Source organism: Aptenodytes forsteri, unplaced genomic scaffold (assembly GCF_000699145.1).
Source record: "Aptenodytes forsteri isolate BGI_AS27 unplaced genomic scaffold, ASM69914v1 Scaffold154, whole genome shotgun sequence".
Classification (NCBI taxonomy): domain Eukaryota; kingdom Metazoa; phylum Chordata; class Aves; order Sphenisciformes; family Spheniscidae; genus Aptenodytes; species Aptenodytes forsteri.
This window is the reverse complement of record NW_008794083.1, coordinates 2,245,905-2,263,889: the sequence shown is the minus strand read 5'-3', so window position 1 is coordinate 2,263,889 and position 17,985 is coordinate 2,245,905. Positions and strand designations below refer to the sequence as shown.

At 39.9% G+C, this 17,985-nt stretch overlaps 1 protein-coding gene across 2 annotated transcripts in view; it reads right to left on the bottom strand.

The window, feature by feature from the left end:
• Nucleotides 1-262: 262 nt before the first annotated feature.
• GOLM1 (golgi membrane protein 1) overlaps nucleotides 263-17,985 on the bottom strand; it is a 37,954-nt gene continuing 20,231 nt past the window's right edge. For both annotated transcript variants that reach the window (XM_009273136.2, XM_009273114.2), the window contains exons 4-10: nucleotides 16,050-16,104; nucleotides 14,915-15,017; nucleotides 8,545-8,683; nucleotides 4,711-4,840; nucleotides 3,141-3,425; nucleotides 914-1,021; nucleotides 263-569 (exon numbers count right to left, since the gene is read on the bottom strand). In XM_009273136.2, the coding sequence (XP_009271411.1) occupies nucleotides 517-569; nucleotides 914-1,021; nucleotides 3,141-3,425; nucleotides 4,711-4,840; nucleotides 8,545-8,683; nucleotides 14,915-15,017; nucleotides 16,050-16,104 (873 nt within the window). In that variant the 3' untranslated portion in view covers nucleotides 263-516. The remainder of the gene's footprint in view (nucleotides 570-913; nucleotides 1,022-3,140; nucleotides 3,426-4,710; nucleotides 4,841-8,544; nucleotides 8,684-14,914; nucleotides 15,018-16,049; nucleotides 16,105-17,985) is intronic.

The following is a 17,985-nucleotide window of genomic DNA, read 5'->3' as shown; positions in this document are numbered from 1 at the left end:
TACATGGCAGTAAAAAGGTGCCAGAATAGGCACAAGGGTAGACTGCAGCATGGGCCATTTTTCATCCTTCCCATGTTTTGTCAAGTTAGCTCCTCTTAAAACTAGGCTGGGGATTTGTCTACTGCATTGCTCAGGGGAGAGATCCATCCTTGGCAGAGGACTCTCATCTACGACCAATCCACACATACTGTTATTGTAGTATGACCATACGAGTTAGCTTCAAAGTTACTACACTTACTGCTAGCTGGTTTCAATTTTATAATCGGTAGGAAGGAAAGAGTCATTGGAGAGCTCAAGGTGCTTTAAAACAAGCCTCCAGAGATTTAAGATTAATTTTTTCACCACTGAAACAGTATGAAAACTTCACAAGAAACTACTACTTCATCTGGGCTCTTATTGAAGCCTTGAGAAGATGATAATCAAAACATTCTCAGATCACTTTGCTCTCATCATTGCTGCGTTTATATGAAGAGGTGACTAAGTTGCATCGTGAACCTCCTTTGCTCACAACCTCTCTCATTCTTCACCTTGCTCAGATAAGTGGTTCTTCGTATCTTCAGGGTTTCGAACTAATTAAGGAAAAAAGAAAAAGGTACAGAAGTCTCTTTAAGAGGCAGAAGTGATAGTTCTTCATCTAGAAAACAATCTAGAGCACAGCAGGAGAAATTTTGAAAGGACTGTTATGTACTGTATAGTATAGTAAAGCTACAGATACTGTCCCTCCCCACCACGTGTTAAACAGTAGCTTCAGTAATGCTACAGAGAAAATAGGTCACACTGCCAACATGAGGGAAAGCTCAAAGAACAAACAGAAATTAGCTAGCTATATCTGCCACAGGATACCATTCAAAGTATCATCTTACAATTTTCAGCATGTGGTACTTTTAGGTTAAAACTTTTTTTTATTTTTTACCATTTTCAATCCCTGCAAGTGCTGCTTGCTTGTCTGTTTCTGATTCAGCTTCATTCTCATCTAAATTGTAATCAACGTCCTGGTTCAGTGCTTCGTGTTCCTGTTTGTCTGGAAAAATGTTAAATTAATTAGTTTTATGCTATACCATAAGGTCATCTGCACAAGAAACAGTTACTGTAACAATCTTCCACAGAATTTACTTTGCTGCTGAATGAATTGCTGTTTAGAGTAGGTTTTCATATTATTTTTCCTTTTGAACTGTTAAATTTCAGAGCAGCTTTTGCTGTAAATCTTGTCCAAAGAACTAGATAAAAGACAGAATATTTTCAGATTTGGAAAGTGTAATAAAATTCAGTCAGCACTCAGATGGACAGAAAGGAAAAGCATTAAACAACTTCAGAATTCATTAAAGGACAGCCTAAGGGAGAGTAAAACCTGAAGCCAATGCTGAAAACTTGACTGTGGTGTTACTTTTAAATGTATTACCACCATCACTAAAATGTATCTTGGCTTCTCCCCTTCTGGTTTTAGTTTGTCCACCAAGCAGAAAGCTGTGAATATAGCATTTTTTTTTTTTAAAAAAAAGGAAAAAAAAAAAGTATTTTATGATGTGCTAACTTGACACAAAAGTGCTTTTCTGTAAAAGATTTTTCTTCACCCAATCATTAATTCATCTCAAGCAACTTTTATTGACTATCTCAAGATTTCTTTATGTGGAGAGCTCATAAGTAAATGGAAACGCTATTTCTGATTGCCAGACTACTACCCTTATTTTTCAATTAAGCAGCCAAAAAAATTGTAATGGCACAGAGGTATAAGCATACCCCAGTTAAGAGAGACCGGAGTCTCTGGTTCTGAATGTTCTCAAGCCAAGCCCTCTAATTAGTAACTGGCTTAGAAACAGGCTTGAAAATTTTTAGCCTTAAGTTGTTCACGTTCAGACCACCACATCAAATAGATTTTTAGAGTTACAGACCTAAAGTTCTCAAACTTTTGAAAGAACCTTTATTGAAAGAGAGGATGCTCAGAGAACGTAGAAGAAATCTTTTTCTACCTTGGGTTCCTTTGGCTACAAGGAACCTATGCAGTAAGGTATGGTATGTTTGTTGAACAATCAAGCCTGAAGAACATCCTGCTAGTCTTTCTAGCTCACAGAAACTCTGACCTTTCACAGGCTACATGGCAGAGTTTTCTCTTGCACTAATTGTTGGATGATTTTTTTACCTAATCTGTCTGCTACTTATTTCTGTTAAAATGGAAGCAGTTTAGGTAAGCTACGTATTCGCATCTCTTTGGGGGACAGCCTGCTCTGGCCAGCATCTTTTTGGGGCAGTTGAAAAAAATACTACTTTAGCAATGCAGATGAGATTATTTATCCCTGCCAAATTATCAATGGTGTTAATTTAACATCATTACTTATGATTCTATGAATGTGTTTACTAGAAAAGCATAAACAGCTTTTTTTGTGGGCATCAATTCCTGCTCTGACTGCCATAAGGCTTCCTCTTGATTACTCTGTCTGGGCTACTGGTTCCGCCTGAGACCGAGTTCCTCAAGACAGACAGAGGCATGTCTAGATTCTGGTCAGGTTTAGACACAATGTCAAAACTCTCATGCTCGGTGCTGTGGAGACACATGGTTCAGCATCACATATGGTAGATGCCACAAATTGGCACCTTTACAACATCTGATCTGCAGTTTTGCAGACTCAAAATAATAAACTTCAGATACCTGAAGTCTTAGGTTGAGTTTTATTCATGCTAGCTTATTTTGAAATAGGGATAGCTAGCATTTACACAGTGACGCTATAAAAAGACTATCTACAAAACGTCAATACGTAGTCTCTCTCTACTCATCAATGCTTTGGATGGTTAACGTCTCATCCTTTTCAAATGCATCATACTCTTATAAAGCCTCAACGCCAAAAATTTTCGGGGCTAATTTCCCCAAATGCCTTGTGCAGCCGATGGAGAGAGAGACACTAAGGCTGCTATGGTGATGCAGAAGAACCCAGCCTGGTAGCTCCGTGTTGCACAAACAGAAGCCTCCATCTTTACCCACTGCCTGTAGATGACTGCTAGGGACTGACTAACCTTTACATCTCGCACTAACCTTTATGAAACCTTATACTAAGTCTGGCCAGCTACCACCACTGTTCCAGAAATCACGCCCTATTCCACACTTTCATTTCTTTACGGTTCTTAACAATACATGACATGCTACCAACCAGCCTTTCCAGGGGGCAAGTCATCCTGCTTAGCATCGTAATTCAGGAGTTGCTCCCTCTCAATTTCCTCACTGGCAGCCTGCTCTGCTGCCGGCTGTAACACATCTTGCCCCGCTACACGTTTTTCATCTTCAGATGGATTCAGCTCCTTCTCTGACTTGGGCAGCATCTCCTCATGACCTGCAGCAGCCTTGAGTGAATCCTGTGGGGCTTTCAGTTCACTAGAAAGCTTCTCTTCTGCCTTAGGCTCCTGTTTTCTGATGTCAGCTAGGCTGTTTATTCTTTCTGTAAACAATAAAAATTACTCTGAGTAAGAAACCTAATGCCTTTCAGTGGCGGCACAAGTTAAAAACCTTTAATAAATACTGCTTTATCTTTCTCATTCCATTTTTGATTTTCCTCTGAAAGAATATCTTTCAACCGCATCAGTTCCAAAGAGAGAGACAAAGATGACACCCATGTTTTTCCTACTGGGAACAGCTAAAGGATGAGACTTGTAGAGTCTACTGTGGCATTGTTTACTGCAACAGAGTCATGCTTCTACCTACTTAAAATTTTGGTATGTGCAGTTAATAAATTGGGCAGGTGAAACAGAGCAGTTTAAATAAAAATTGTAGTGTGCTATGCAAGCATCAGGTTTCTTTGTGTTACAGTTCATTACTAACAATAAAACTGATTTGATGTTCAAAAGTAGCTCAGGACAAAGCAGTCACATGGGCAGATTTGCAAGTAAATCAAGGCTGTTCTTATTTTTAAATATGAAGAGGAAGTGCAGGAGGGCTATTACTTTTGGCAGACATTACCATATCTTTTTTTCCCCTGTGTATCTGCATTTTTAACTACAAAAATCACAATAAAATTTGCCCGAATAAACTACATATAGATGTTGTCTTCAATCGCTAGCTCTCTAAAATAAGAGTTGCATACTCCTAAGATTGTAATTTAAGATAGCATGTAAGAATAATTAAATAGGAAATTGAATTTCTATCAGTCACACACAGTGCTATGCGAGACTGACACACTAGGCTACATCCATTCACATTAACAGTTTCAGAGTTCAGTGCCAAAAGCAACCATTAGGTTAACTAATCTGATCCCCTGTGTATCATTTCCCTTACTTGCATTTTGCTTAGTGACAACACATGGGAAGCATGGATGTGTGTTTGTTTAAAGCCTAACTTTCAGCTATTCCGTAGGATGGTGTAGCAGGCTAGATGTGTCAAACTTACTAAAAAAGCAAATTTTAAACATGCTTGAAAATCCTTGCTTCCAAAAGCAGGATATTTTCCTCGATATTAAATGAGGAATAGGACTCCAGAATCATACATACTTGTATTTTCATTTACATGCAACATGTCAATTACAACAAAACTGAACCAGTAGAAATGCTAGTAATAAAAGTGCTTGAATAGATATTACACCTCTCCACAGCTGGAAAATTGATTGTAGTTCAGTCTACTGGTGTCACTTTTTCCATCTTAATCTTGTGTACAAAAATGTTTTTTAAATGTTCAATTAAATTACAAATGTTCTTAACCTGTCGCTAGTAAGATAGTGATTTCCAGCTCACCTTTAGCCTGCAGCAAGTCTATCTTTTTTACTGTAGGTACTGCTTTAGGTACATCTTCATTGTGTTTCTGCTGTTCCAAGTCAGCCTGCTTGAACTCGGTTTGCTTCAAGGCTGGCAGTTGAATATTAATCTATAAAGTGAATGTACACAGATAAACATTGGTCTGCGTAACTACTCCTGGATTTGGAAAGGGAAGTGGAAGTTAGGTAAGAATTCAGTAGGGGAAAAAATCCTAAAACAGTCGGACATATTTGGACTGAAATTTTTATCAGTGATGGAAGTACCGTACAATCTTGAATATGCAGTGATGTTTCTATATAACAGCACAACACATCGGGAGAATTTAACACACCTTCTTTAATCTAATTGCAACTAACCGTGAGGTTACTGTTCTTGGTTAGTGTTTCACAAGAAACACCTGTTGTTCTCTGAGGGTCACAGAACTGTAACACCACACATTTCTCCACTGTTGCTCTGCTACCGTGTCAGGGTCAGCAGAGCGAAAAAACAGATGGCATTAACTACCGTTAGTAATCAACAGGGACAGGTAAACTGAGTTTGGGCATAATAAGACTTCAATTAAGCAAGCCTGTACAGAGCTGGTCTAAAACTATGTTGAATGCAGGATTAAGAGAAGAAAAACGTGTATCAACCAACTAGACAGCAGTATCTGTTTAGCGTGATGGAGCTTATTTAAGAATGTATTAAATACTGGTACTAGACTGCTCTCAGCATCTGACCCATCTGACATGCTTAAAGATTAATGGCTAAGATGTACACCACCTTGAAGATCTTCCAATTTAGCAATAAAAATTCTATGTACAACTTTTACTCGTATTAGCATTTAACTGGCTGAGAGCTATGATGTCAATTCAGTTCACACAAACACTGAACATGAAATGTGCCTGGAGCTCGTGCTCTGCTGTACCAGCTTTGGTGCAAAAAAACAGACTGTAATGAAACCGTTTGTTCTATGGGGATTTTTTTTTTGTTGGGTTTTTGCTTTGTTTATAAAAATCAGAAGACGCAGAGAAAGAACAAGCATACAGACATTTAGAGACATAAACCTTTTTATACCTGGTACTATACAAATGAATAGGAAACCTTATGGTATAGAAAGTCATACAGTCAACAGAAAGTTTTCTGTTACGATTGTTGATAAGACTAGCTACCCGTTGTTCTCAGCAGGTCAATAAAACACTAGGTTGTCAAGTGTTCACACAGTCATTCAGAAAAAAGTGGTTAAAGAAAGAAGTGGTTAAATAACCGAGAAGCCAAAGCTGTAGAGGATTTGTAGGATATGATTACTTGGCTGTTGTGAAAATGTTTTAAGCTCAGTCAAAACCAGGCAGAACTACGGACCTTGTTGGGTCAATACCATGAAGTCTAACATCAACAACAAATAATCTAACATTAACTCTTATGAAAGCTTGAGAAGCAAGACCACAGAATATTTGGTTATTGCACTAAGGATATTCAGAACTCCATCTTCCTTCAGTCAATAAAACAAAAATGCTGTATTTAAAAATGCTTCTGTTTTATAAATAATTCAGCCTCTTGAGGTCACTCTCTACAGTAGAAATAATCCGAAGCTGAACGTAAGACCATTTTTCACTTTATGCTGGGCATGAATTGTTCTGTAAAATTACTGAGCCTGCACTTAATAGCAAGAAATTACCTCTTAATTAAACATGCAAAAGCCCTTAACTTATCATAAATTTCTAGCTCAGTAATTTTTAATGATGGTGTCAAATAAATTAAAAAGGACGTACACTGAAAATTTTTTAAGTTGAGATGGTTAGATAAAAAGATAATAATTGGAACATGTTGTATATTCCTCGACCGAGAAGTATACATCATTCCTTAAAATAGAGAGCTGTAAGAAAAACTGTATATTTATTAAGCAACCAACACTCCCATTTTCTTTCTCTAGTTTACTTTAACTCTGACCTTTCCATTACAAAAGCATGTACATCTTACAAACAGGAATTATTCCAGCTAAAAATGCTGGCTAAAGACGTTCATAGATTTCCTCAGGGTCACCTTGCACTAATGATAAATAACTTAGCTTCTGTACAAACAAAGAGTTGCACTCCTTGGGCAAACAAACAACTGAGAAGGTTACAGCTTGACGTAAGAAACACTGTCACAGATACTAGGGAACACAAGCAGACAAAATTTATTTAGGCTGTAGCTGTATTAGTGGTTATCTCATCTGGGATCATCCCATCTATAGATTAAAAGGAGAACAGATAACCTGCCCTGCCTAACCTGCTGCCTACTTTGAGTTAAGATTGCCTCGAGCTATGGGACTTGTTGCAGGAGACTGAAAGTGTCCTGCAGAGGGGCTTCAGCCAAACTCCTCGGGCTCCTTCTGGGACGATTTCCCTTCCAAACTGGAAATGGGGAAAAAAAAAAACACAACCAAACCCCACAACAAACAAACAAACAAAAGCATCTGGTACAAGTAATGTAAATGAAAATCTGCTGCAAAGCAACGCTAGAAATTGAATTGAGCACCTCTCTAGTACAGTCTTCCCCACATCAACTTTCCAAATAGTATTTTACATCTTGACATTAAACAAGATATATTTGTTTGACCGACAAATGTATCATCTCCAGATGATGGGCTTTTTACTTACTACTATATATTTACTATTACTAGTGTTACTTTTTATTTACTACTTTGACACTGTTGATAAAAAATATTGACAAACAAGAGCTTTCACTTTTTTTTTTTGAAAGGGATAACTGGCTAGCATTTCCTGTCTCTAATGCTTCATTTGCCTTGCAGGTCTCATACAATGCAGGTTCCCAGGATAAAAGGTCACAAACTTCGGCAGTTCTCTCTCTTACTATTACTAGTGTTACTTTTTATTTACTACTTTGACACTGTTGATAAAAAATATTGACAAACAAGAGCTTTCACTTTTTTTTTTTGAAAGGGATAACTGGCTAGCATTTCCTGTCTCTAATGCTTCATTTGCCTTGCAGGTCTCATACAATGCAGGTTCCCAGGATAAAAGGTCACAAACTTCGGCAGTTCTCTCTTCCTCCATTTTACATAAAGGACTGGACACAGACTGGAACCATTACCTGAACACCTAGGGGTCTCTGGGCAGATGTTTCAGCCATTTTCTCCCACCCATTTCCAGCTTTTTGCAAAATCCAGCTTCAACCCTCATTGCTTTACCCTTTCCACTTCTGAAGTCTTCAAATTGTTTCTTCTAGTAGCCTTTTCCTAGCCAAAGAGAAAAGGGCACATACCACCAAGCCCGCACTGCCTTTGCAATGAGAGTTGGCCACCCAGGTATGGGGGAAAGGCCCCATTGCAATCACATGTGAAAAATGTAACTTCTGTAACTGGTGCTCACAGGCCTGAAGAAAAGGCTACTTCAGTACACAGAAATAAATTAGTTGCCTTCTCGCCCAGGAGCTTCATTGCATGTTTCCAGGGCCATCTGTATCAAGCTTAACCAACCAAGTCCTATCCCTGACCAAATCCTGCTTCACTGAAGAAGCATCAATAATTCACATGCCAAGACAATAGGATGATCTGAAATGTCCTTTTCTCAGGATTTCCTCCTGCCCTCTGTACCCCAGGAAGAAAAGAGTCTCAGAAACACAGTGATTGGAGTCTCCTGCAGGACCTCTGCCTTGTTCTGTCCTTGGAATCACTCCATTTCCCATAGATCAGAAACATTCAACAAATGTGAAGGAAAGCAGTGCAAAACTTAATGAGCTGGACTAATGTTCGTTAGAGATAGTAGAAAGGTGAAAAACCCCTTAAAAATTACAAAGAAAAAGATTCTTAAGAATTGACCCAAACCATACCTGGCTATTTTTTTTTGAATCTTCTGAGAAGTCTTTGTTTTCTTTGATTTGTGGTACATCACTACCCTTTTTTGTAAGTTCATCTATCCTTTCTTCACATTGTTCTTTTAATTCTTTCATCTGGTTGATGCACTGTGACCTGGAGAAAATATGAACAAGTGAGCAGTTGTTAACTTTCATCCACACTCTTCTAAAATGTTCTTTTGTAAAATGATTTATTCCTTTTTTTTTTTCCATTTTATTATTATCTTAGTTCCATTATCTGTGCTTACATTTGAGAAGTCAGTAGGAAAAAATGGGGTGTTCACCTAAGTCCTAAGCACAAACTCATGGTGCAAGCCGTCCAAGTTCTACTAGAAGAAATTAATTTAAACTGCTTTTGTTAGACCAGCTCTACAAGCTACATGCATTTTCTTGTCTTTCGCTAACCAGTCAGTTTCAGTTACATCACAATCAACTTTGATCCCTGAAGCACTTCTAGTATGATAACAGAAATGCGTATTTGGATTTTAGCTAGGAAGAGGAAACAGCAAGGTACTAATTGAAATAAAATACAGGTGTAAGCTACTGCTAGCGAACTGAACACCCTTTCTTAGTATTTGACCAAAGTGCAGTGCTGCAAGACATAACAAAACATATGTTACAGAAATGGAGTTCATCAGTAGCTATTTTAAGTTCCAAAAGGAATATTTCCTAAAGATGCAAGCGTTGTGTATCTTTTATATACTTTTAATAGTTACACAGTGCCATTAGTGCCTTAACCGTCGTGACACCAGGGGTCTTCTGCTTGCAGTTCTGTAGCCTGCCTTTCCCTCACAGCTCCGTAAGCTCTAGATAAGCCCCAGGCTGTTGCAGCAGTGTTTTTCCTGAAGCCGCCAGGGCAGTGTTTTCCCCTTTTGTGGCTGCGCTGAGGATCCTGTGCAAGCCCCAGGAGTGTTGTCAAACTGGGTTTCTCATGCGAAGTGACTGCCAGCAGAGCAAGATCACCCTTTCTCCCCCACTCTCTTCATAACCCGTTTTGTAACTTTTGGTTTATATTAGTGGAAGAACAAGACCTAGCGAGTAACAAGGCAGATAAGCATTACCCCATAACGCACATGCAGAAGGCTTAGAAACCAGTCATCATACAACCCCAAGTATGATTTGATCCCACCGTGAACAGGAACAAGCAAGAGTGGGTTTGAGTGGATCCTGATGAGAAGTGCATCATGCCAGAGGAAAATGTGAACAATCAGCAGCAGCAGCACCCACTGCATTGGAGAGCATGGCCAAAGAAGAGGCTTGGCTGGGGACCACTCTGCTTCTCTTCCCTGCTGGCCCCAGCAGCAGAGGAGTTTGTTGGGGTTTTTTAAACCCTTTTTTCCTTTCTCTCTCTCCCCTTCGTTTTTTTCCACTCTAAGGTAACTTTCTCTCTCTCCCCCCTTTAGTTTTTTCCTCTTAAGGTAACTTTGAGTTCAATGTATACCATCAGCTACAGACCCTGCAAACGCATCTTTCTGCATGTAAAACCTCTCTGTGGACAACATCATGGTCAACATACTGCACATTTTACCTCCTCCTCACTAAGACAGAAGGGGGATGAATTTCTGGGCCTGGCTCTGGCAGACTGTCAATACCCCCGGTGTAACAGCAGCTGGTTCAGACAGGCCTGTTCCAGTTCCTCAAGTTGCAAATAGGCCACTACCTAATCCAGAGGAATTCTCAGGGCACGTGCTACAACAGCAAGTCACTCGTTTTTATTGTGCTTTTATCCTTCTCCACACACACACCCTTTTAAAAGCAAAAAATCTGTTCTATAGTTCATACCCAGAAAGGAAGAGGAGTGGTAGACAGATATGCTATGAACTGGCAAATTTAATAATTACCTTTATGAACTGACAAATTAATTACCTTTATTACTGTTTCTTCTTGACTAGGCATTGTCCTAAAGTCTGATTTTGCTAATGCTTATACATGGAAGAGTCATCAAAATAGGTAGTGCTTCATAAGTCGGTGAACATCAGAGACAATAAAACAACGTAGGCTTGAGTTACGCACACATTCACTAATTTCTAGGAAATAAAAGGACATCAGAATTGCCTGCACCTCAGTTTGCAAGCTTGAGAAAGATGCAGTATACAGACAACCTGAAGTTAGAGATAGAGCAACCTTGCATAAATGCTCTTTCATACCACACTGCACATGAAAATAAAGTTCATTTAACATCTGTGAAAAATCCTCGTAATTTTTAATTATCTGCAAAGGAATCCCTTCTTGTAAAAGGAATTTCTGGAGATTTGAATACTCTACTTATGGATACAACAACTTCTGAAGCACAAGAACAGCACTGGTTTCTCCACCTCACTCTATCGACATGACATACTTCAAATGTGCAAAACCAGTGCTCTTAAATTCAGTCTCTGTAGCGTGTTTTCTCTTTCACAAGATTAGAGAGAGTTAGTTTCTGTGATAAAGAGCTCACCAGTGCACACACAAAGGAGCCCAAGTAATACCTTCCCCAGCTGCTCCCAGGCCCATCACAGGAGCCATCAGCCCATCCAAGGCCTACCTCCATGAGCACAAAGGAGCACAGAGGCACAAGGGCAGCAGGAGCCTCAATTATGGACCCAGAAGAAGGGACACCCGTCCAGACCACCCCACAGCCCCAGGGCTATCTCAGGTGAGCCTCAGCCCTCGTGTCCAGGCGTGAAATCCATCAAGATGAGTCAACAGAACCAAGGTGTTTCCTGCCCAGGGTGGGGGACACATTATGGGATGCAGGGGTAGAGCATGTCAGGATTGCACAAACCTTATTATGGGACCAAAGGCAGGGAAAGGGATGGATCTCCGGTAGGAACAAGCATGAGAAAAGAGAGACATAAGGGGATAAACAAAATCGGTCACATGTAAACACGTTTCTGGTCCATGTGCTTGTCTGGCTTTGCCCTACACTTGATCAGCAGCCTGTCCCATTTCTTATTAAATGCCTTTTTAACTCTCTCCTGGGTGAGGGACTCTCTGTTCAGCCTGTGTATGTGTGTGCACAGGGGCGTGAGGCAGCAGCTGGAGTCAACCTGGGGTGGGAGGGCTGTGCGTGGGTGATGCAGGGACTGGTGCCAGTCAGTACGTATGTACACAAGCACGTTTTGCACTAGCGAACCTCCACCCTCAGGGGAGCAGGATGAGGCTACTGGTGGTGTTCATGCCCGTGTGAGTGCTTCGTGTGTCCATGTTAACCTGTGTACCTGGCCACGTACAGGCATGCTCTGTGTGCATGGGAACGCATGTGCAGCCTCTCCCCTCCCAGGCTGCTGGATTTGCTGCCTCCGGCCCCACCATGAGAAACAGAGCACCTTTGTCCTCCAGGAGCATGTATCATCAGCTCCTTTCATCCCTGCCAAAAGAGATTACTCGTGCACTCACACTCTTACACTTGTCAGGGTTGCAAATACCAAACTAATTATCAGACTTTTTACAGGTAGCAAAATTTCCAAAGAAGCAGCTACGTAACAAACAAAGCTCCTAGGAATCAAAATGCATCTGAATATTGAAATACCTTCAAAAGATCAGTCCAGAGGCTTCTGTTTCTCTCTGGTTGCTGCAGGGGAGAAGGGTCAGTGCTGCCAGTCAGCCTTTGCTGAACAGGCTCTACTGCAAGCAAACAGCACTGGGCACAGTGTGCACCAAGGGTATCTCGGTAAGTTGATTGCTGAGGGATGTGCACTCCTTTTGCACACAATACCAGTAAGCTCACATAACTCCTGCTGACTTCTGTATGGAAAACACTAAGCTTGCTCAAAATAAAAAAAAAGGTAAGATGAAACTTCAAGACTTGGGCATGAGAAAAACCAATGATTTTTGTGCCTTCTAAGTTAACAAATTTTGTTCTTACGCATTCCACACACACAACCGATTTTATCACTGTCTTCTACAGTGCAATATCCGATTGTTTAAAAAGAGTGACTTACAATGTGTCCATTTAAAAAAAGGCATTTGAATTCTGTCATCTTTTTATAACATTTTCAATTATACAATAATACTCTCTCTTCATTTTTCCACTGCGCAAAGTGTACTTGATACATAAGGTGCGAAACCTTCATCCACCCAACTCCAAGTCAAAGGAAGAAACACTGGCATAGCACAAAAGCAGGTCTAACACCCCCTCCTGCCAAGGCCTACTAAAGATGAACAGAGAGGCAACATGTTGGTTTACTCCTAATACTGAGGGGAGGAGGGAAGACAGATTAAAAGTAACATTTTGAGTCTTTCTAATAATACTTGTTTTTCTAGGCCCATAATCACATTGGAAAAAGGTTGGTTGTAAGCATTTAAAATGACAGTATTACATAAGTATTTAGTAATAGCAAAGAGGACTGTATGCAACCAAGTACAATCAGATGTATGTTTCTACAACTACCAAAACGCAATGCAAAGTTAGTAATGTAACTTACTACAACAATGAAATTTTAACGTTCCAACATCCCCCCTAAAGGTACAAAACAAGCAACACTTAAAACATACATTTATATATGTTCCTGCTAGAATTGTGTGAATGCTACAGGGTGCCCAAGCTATAAAGCATTCCATGAAAATCTGAGTGCAATCATAGCTACAAAAAAATCCAGAAATAGAAAATGAGCACTTAAGTGTTATTGAGCAAAGCTAGTGAAGAAAGCATAGCTCCTTAAATGAGGTAAGTGCTTTTATGGGCTCCAATGGAGAGACTACAGGAAGTAGAGCACCTGCCTCAGGACCAACTGGAGGCAGACCAGCTAGCCAAGTCCCTGTTCAGCTAGCACACAGCTGAATTATTATGCCTGTCTCTACATCTACCCTGACGCAAGCAAACCCATCTTCACCACTGTAACTTGTTTAGCTCTCCACCTTGAGCCAGCCTTGAGCCTGGAGCTGTACCCTCCGGATCCAACCTTCTTGTGTTAAACAAAGAGGGATTCTTTACGGTACACTCCCACGAGCAGGGATGCTCTGTCGGTGATTTCCTCAATGGAGCTGTACTTGAAAACATTTCACCTGACATGGGCAATAAACCTGAGTTTTCAGAAACCAGACTCACTACATTTGCCTTGTATCACTTCCCTGCACATGTATATCAATCCAGTGCTTCAAGGATGTACCTCTCACGTAGAGCATGACTGTACAGCACATATATATGCCTACAGATCCATTTACCCTTGCTGATCTCAGCCTTACAAGGAAGATGCTGGCAAACAGATACTCTAACTAGCAAAGAACTATCAACAGAGGTCCAGCAGTTCCAGCTCTGTCATTTAACTAAACAGCAAAAAGATGGTGCTTAACAACTGCAGTACACAACAAACTTGAAGGGAAAAAGTACCATAACTGACACATAAGTGCAAGGTGGCTTAATAAAAGGTTAGTACAAACTTAAGTCTCCAACTTCCTTCTACTTTTCTGTTAGAAGTCCTAAATTATTGGAACTCCACTAATACAATCCATCTGGTTCATCATTATTAAATAAGTAATAATGCCCTGAAACAAGAGTACAAAAGCAGTAATACTAATCCTTAATTCTTAAGCAGAGGGAAAAAAAAAAAAAAAAGAAAAAAGGTATTTCAAGTTTGATTGCCATATTGAGCTTTTAGTCATAATTCCTACGGAATCTGGCTGAACAGTGGCTGCTGGAAAAATATGTATCACTAGAGCAATTATATTCTTGATGGAAAATCATTACGAGACCATGCAAACAGCAAATTCTGTTGGTTTTCTATATCTACGCACCAGAGGGAAGATACAAGAGGATGTGAAGACAGGTAGAGGGAACAAGAATATTATTGCACAGAAAAAACCCAGGAGAAATTCCTAGAAATACCAGAAATGTTTATTTAGTGTAAGGATACTGATAAGTACTTGTGTTCAGTTATCCATGCCTTATAATTCAGTGGGAAATCTCAACAAAAAACATGACTAGGTATGAACTGTAATGAGAACACATGGTTCTGCCCATAACTGTACCACAGATTTTCTGAGACCTCTGGCAGGTCAATGAGGTACAGCTTCCCATCAGGTATTCCTGTATCTTAGTTCTTAAACTTCCTCAGAGTTTAGCCTCTTTATGTATCAATTTTCCTCCCAACTCTTAAATGAGAATACTGCTACCTTTCTCCTCCTGCAATGGAAGGAACATCAAGAAGTGTGGGAGAAGTCTGTGGATACTGAGATACCAAGTGTTGCAAGGTCTACGCCCTTCTCCAAGATCAACTCCGAGCAATTTTAGAAGATGTGTCAGGTGTTACTTTCTCCTTAAAACTGTACATTTACTAACAGTGCTATAGGTATCACAAGAATACTCTGGGTTATAACCAAGTCACCTACAACTCTGGAAGCCATCTTTTAGAAAGAACATACTTACAGGTCATATGAGAACTTCTTCTGAAGGTTAGTCTGGTTCTTCCGAAACCAGTAAACATCCATCTGTAGCTTTCTATAGTCTGTCTGTAACTCTTTCAAGCGTTCTGATCAAAACAGGATTAAAATATGTATTAAAATACACACACATATATACCTACATATATTACAACAGAAGTGTCAAACAACAGATCGGTAGTAAGCACACTAACTCCACCCATCTGTCACGCTCACTACATTTTGTGTACAAATGCATAGATAATTGTTGAATTTATTCATCAAAGATGCACAGGATTGGGTAAGAGTAGCCTTTCAGTCTAACATATTAACAAAAACAGTGTAACATAGATTTTTTTTTACTTCCTTTTCTTCATAAGGCATACTCTAACTCATTTGCAAACCCTTGTTCTGCTAGGTTTCAGCCCAGGAAATCTTTAGATCTATGAAATACTAATCAGAACACAGTATGAAATGGCATTCATGTTTACTAGCCATCTAAAGACAAGCTTACAATCCTTCCCTGAATAATATGCAATTTACAGTTATGTTCCTCAAAAACAGAGGCATCTATGATTTAGCGTTTTCTTCCTGATAGAAAGCTCTGTGTGAGGGCACCAAAAGAAGGCACCACAATGTATTTACCTATTTATAGAACTTAGGATCCGTTCCCCAGACTTCCTGAGGAATAAATTGCTAACAACAATTTTGAAGCACCAACACAAATAGAAAAGATTAGACCAAGTTTTCTTATTTAATATAAGAGCTTGTGAACTCCCCTGCTGCTAAAATGCACGACCCAAACACCTCAGGTAGGAATGCAGGAATACACTGCAAAAGGTAGAATGAAGAATAAATATATTAACAATGCACGCAGAAGCTAGTTTTGTTCTGTATTGTTTTATATCATAAGGGTCCTACATCAAGCACTACATGGACAAACCCTTCTACCGTTGAGGCAGATTAGTCTGACACTTCACTGAACTATGCAGATGTAGGATCTAAGTCACCACAGCTCCTGCACCGTCTCCATGACTTGAAGGAAGGCAGCATTCTCAGAAGACACCAGAAAAATGCAAGTCTTAAAAACAGAGGGCTTAAAAACCAATATGAGAGAGATGCAGAGGGGTATTATGACACACCTCGTAGACTCTGGACCAATTGTTCATTCACTGTGATGTTACCCATCAGCACTGCCTGGAAGGACCAAAACAGAAAACAATGTTTTAATTGAAAAGGACCTGTGTTACCATTAAAATTACAAACAACACCAACCAAAGCATTTGTAACAAGATCTTTTCTTTGCAAAGTGCTGGGTTACAGCCAAACATAAAAACTTTTAGCTGCTCTAGAGATTTACTATTACCAACAACAAACACTCGTTTTAACCCAGATTTCCCAGTAAACGGGGCGGGGGGGGGGCGGAAGATATCACTGCACTTAAATAAAAAACGGAAGAATTTAAAGAGTCCGCTACTAAAATTGCTTGCTGCTTTATTCTGGTTTGATCTCACAATTGCAGTCACAGTCAGATTTACTGTATTTATCCCTTGCAGGAAGAATACAGCGTAGCACAACTCGCTATCAACTACCTTCTCACCAAGGAATCAATAAACCTGCATTCAGGCATGCAAGGATAAGCTATGAAAGCATTAGTCATAGAGCACAAAGAACTGTACGAAAGTAATGTGGAGCCATTGCATTGTATCACTTTTCTAACTATCCTCTTCCTCACTTTGCTAAGAAAGTGCTGGAGTGACCTTCTTCCATTCCCTCACTTTGCTCTCATTCTGAAGAGGCAGTCAACATGGGAACATGTTTTGTCTGTTCTTTCATGAGTCCCCCTCTACCACCCCATATATACACATCCCCCAAACACCTGAATATTGACAGAACTGAGGCAAGTATAAATGAAATTAATTCCTGTGAGCCAGATGTCAGGATAACTCACAGTTATATTTAACATTTAGAAAGCCTGATGCAGAAGAGTCTTCTTAAGACTACAAAAAGATGAGATCCACTGACCCTTCAGAAACTATCCAGTCCAGTCTTAGGAGCACATTTCTTACACTTCACCGCCAATGTCCTCATTATCCTTCTCCCAGGAAACCCCAGTGTTCTGCAGGGGCCCCAGATGAGGATACATCAAGTTCCCAGTTTCTGCTCAAGTACTGATGTGTACGTATGTCAACACCACTTTAATACAAAAAAATAACCTGCATCCATTCTGTCTGCCTAAGTCACCCTGAAAAACCGACAGTGTCTTTTTCACAAAGACTACAGTAATAAGTGACGGTTGACTAGGAAAAGTGAAACGTTCAATCAATCTGAGTTGGACACCACATAGCAGAGAGGTACATTTGTCTTTGTTGACCCATTAAAGAGCCCCAGTTCAAAGAGGCGGTCATTCACGTGTTGATGAAGAGGCAGCCATTTTCAACCCAATAAAAGAAATATTCCTACACCATTTTATACATACAGCCAATCCGTGAACACCACTGTGAAACCTCAAGAGCAAAGGCCTTGCTCCTTTGTTAAAAAGGAAACAATAACAACAACATGAATAACAACATACACTTAGGATTGTTTAATACCTCTCCCTCTCCTTTCTCATAGGACAGGTAAAAAAAAAAAGGCTCTGGATTTGTTTTCACTGGTTTATTGGGGAAAGGAAGTTAATGTTTCCAAGGAAATGCGAAGTTTTGCTAATGCATGGGCAACGTAATCAGGTTGTTCCATGATTATCACCTTCAGGGTTTCCAGCACTGGCCATTACCAGAAACTGTCAACGGACTAGAAAAATCAGTGTGACATGGCAATTTTATGTTCCCACAGTTTGTTGTGTTGTGTTTTTTTTTTTTTTTCTTAAAATGAAATTCCCTTTTTTTTTTTCTTAAAATGAAATTCCCAAATCATAGAATCATAGAATAGTTTAGGTTGGAAGGGACCTCTAAAGGTCACCTAGTCCAACCCCCCTGCAATAAGCAGGGACATCTTCAACTAGATCAGGTTGCTCAGAGCCACGTCCAACCTGACCTTGAATATTTCCAGGGATGGGGCATCCACCACCTCTCGGGG